General features: G+C 33.6%; 1 protein-coding gene across 1 annotated transcript; it reads right to left on the bottom strand.

Moving 5' to 3' along the window:
- Window positions 1–701: 701 nt before the first annotated feature.
- Window positions 702–2,530, bottom strand: LOC132719510 (E3 ubiquitin-protein ligase TRIM33-like). Its single transcript, XM_060703279.1, has 2 exons — window positions 2,343–2,530; window positions 702–1,905 (listed from the first exon to the last, which is right to left on the bottom strand). The coding sequence occupies exon 2, from the start codon at window positions 1,899–1,901 to the stop codon at window positions 702–704; it is 1,200 nt and encodes a 399-aa protein (XP_060559262.1). The 5' UTR covers window positions 1,902–1,905; window positions 2,343–2,530.
- Between the last annotated feature and the right edge of the window lie 528 nt (window positions 2,531–3,058).

Here is a 3,058-nt window from a genome sequence, read left to right as displayed (position 1 = left end):
CTTAATTCTTTTTTGTCATGGAATTGAATTATTTTTAACGAAATATTGATCTGAATATCCATAATTATACAAGATGTGTGTTTAGTATGTCCCAATAATTTAATGTGTCACTATCACTGATCACATACAATGTGTCACATTGTAGCTAATATTCGCATTCAAAAGATACAAATGATCTATCTCACATTGAATACTTTTATTGTATCATTTGAACCACGCCCTTGCTCAGAAGAACAACTAAACATATAATTTGTGACTCCTTTCACTGTATGTTACAGCCTTTGGATAACAAAGGTTTATCTTCTCCAATCCTAATATCTCACATTTCTTGAAGCTGTCTGACAATCTGACAATTTTGTGACTGGAGTAGAAGCAAACTAACAAAGTACCATCTTCGAGCTCCTGTAAGCCATTAGGACCAACATATCCTTCATCCGCAAAGCTTTGTACAACATTTCCTTGCCAGTCTATCTCATGCACTTGCCATAACCTTCCAAGAAGCAGTAATCAGATACATACATGAACTTCTCATCTCTGCTGATAACAATCTTTTTAGGCCCATCAAAACAATCCAGGAGTACAAAAACTCTGTATGATATTTCCCTCTAAATCTAGAATAACAAGCTTTCCTGGAGTATAATTACAGCCTACTACTAGCTTGTCCTGACAATAAGCTAAACAAACACACTTTTCACCGACATCTATACGACGATCTGAAGACAAACTTGTATCTGTATAAGACATGATCTGGATACATTTTTCTTTAAGTAATGCAACAGCAAGTTTATTTGGGGAAGTCTTATAACATCGAATGGTGCAGAAGACAGGGTTTCCTCTGACACCTGTGTTCCTGTGGCTATATTAACTGTTTTAATTTTCTTATTGCCATAATCAGCGAGGATCATATGTGTAGCAGAAATCGTAACAGCCCCAAACACATCACTTTGGTTTTCATCAGAGGGGAATTTCACGTTGAGAGATCTTTTATATCTCATACATATTTCAGTATCTGCTAATGGTTTTCCATATGTTAGAATTGTCCCAAAGTTTTTCTTATTTTTCAGTTGATCAAGTAGCTTTTGGTTCCGGTCAAATTGAATGTCGTCATATGCCATAATATCTTTGACAATCTGTATTTCTTCACTTTCAAGTGTCATCAAACGAGGTCCGACATTTTTCATTTCAATGAAAAGCTTATTCTGCTCGTTTGTTTTATTCAGGTCATTTAGAAATGACTGTGAACGCTTCACTTCCTCGGCTAATTTTTCGCAAGCAGCTTTGATATTCTCGAGTTTATAGTTTGCTGCGTTAATAATAGCTTCAGTTTCTTTTATCATCATCGATTCCATCTGATCCAAATATGCATTTATTTCTTTCCTGAAGAGACTAATGTCTTCATTAACTTTTCTTTTACTTTGGTCCAGTCGTTTTGAGGCAGCTACAGCCTTTATAATGTTATTTTCACATTTCTTGACTAACACTTCCATCTTTTTGTTAAAATTTATCAACTCGCTAGATACGTTTCCTAAACCCTCAGGAATAAAGTCAACTATACATCGTTTGTGTTCATGTGTCACACAAACTTTGCATGATACAGTTTTGTGATTGTTACAATAGAACTCCAGTAGTTTATCCTTATGGTTGCTACAGTTGTCAGTAATTATGTCTGCGTTTACGTCAACGGTCGTTTGATGTAGTGCCATGTCGTATTTATTAAGCAGTACATGCTTTCTGGATGGTCTTGACCTTCTATGATGTTGAAAGCAATTTTTGCAAAGATGTTCATTGCAGTCCTGGCAAAATCCGTGAGCCAGCTTCTTTAAGCCATCTGTATCACACGGATTACAGTACAGATTAAGATTCGTCTTTGATGTCAAAGCTACCTTTCCAGACACCTCCATTTTTCTAAAGATAATGTATAGATTAATACTCTTCGACAATATGTTTTAGAAATACCGTAGTTTAAAGCTGGCCAATTTAAAAAGATTTTTGTTGTAAATCAAGCAACACTGCGATATTACAACCAAATTTGTACATAACAAAACTCCTTTGCATCAATGCCATTAAAAAAACCCAAACACATTGTATACTAAATAAATAGTGCCCTATTGTTACTTACAGTTTGTCACGATGGAATTTTGATTAATCTTGTGTTTTACGAAAACAAAAAGCTGGTAACGTAATCTAATTCACATACTATATTAGATAATTTGTTGAGAATTTTCATGCTATCCAATAGGAAGTAGATTTATTTAATGGAAAACGGTAATTTTTAATGTCTACTTATCTGATTAACCAAACATATATTTTGTTATATTTACTGATAGTATAAAGTGTCTCACCTTCAGATGAATCTACCACAACCTGATGGGGCAAACACGGTTTTCAAGGATTCTTGCAAACAAATAACAGTGTCACAATCAAAATCTATTGCACAAGTCTGTAATCAAATAACTGTAATAAATGCATTTCATAATTAATATATACATATATCTCAAGCAGACAATTTATAATACGTGTCCAACTTCAAGGTTTCTGACACATAGCACTGTGCTTTCCATTGTTTTTGTCGCGACAATAAATGACAAAATATAGCGGAAAATAATTGAAAAGAAAGAAAAAGATATATCAAAATCAATAATTAAAATCACATGATTCATGGTATCTTCCTTCTCAAACAATGCATGATCTGAAAGTAAAGTCCACAAGGAAGTTATGCCATCTTTTTTTAAACTATTATATGTGAAATTAAGAGCTGATTTCCGAGCTAGCTTCATGAAGCATACATTTGTATTTGACGGTTATCCCGAAAAATATAAGGGTTAAACACTACTAAAATTAATCTTACCTAATATCTGAAACACAATACGAGGGCAACTGAAACTTGAATTATAGCAACTTTAAATATATAGAAGCTGAATTAGCCACTTCAATTTCAAAATTTATTAATATGACTCTGGTCAATTCGAAACTACCACACCGAATATGTGTACTACAGTGTTTCGTTTGGACAATTGTGAATATTTATTCCGTCATTTCCAGCGATGCACAATTGTAC

The sequence above is a fragment of the Ruditapes philippinarum genome, unplaced genomic scaffold (assembly GCF_026571515.1).
Source record: "Ruditapes philippinarum isolate M1 unplaced genomic scaffold, ASM2657151v2 ctg187_1_1_1_1, whole genome shotgun sequence".
Lineage (NCBI taxonomy): Eukaryota > Metazoa > Mollusca > Bivalvia > Venerida > Veneridae > Ruditapes > Ruditapes philippinarum.
The sequence above is the reverse complement of the archived record's forward strand: the minus strand, read 5'-3'. Positions and strand labels throughout refer to the sequence as shown.

What these genes read in the sequence shown, in the direction of transcription:
- LOC132719510 (XM_060703279.1), bottom strand. Translation starts at nt 1,901, where the DNA reads ATGGAGGTGTCTGGAAAGGTAGCTTTGACATCAAAGACGAATCTTAAT.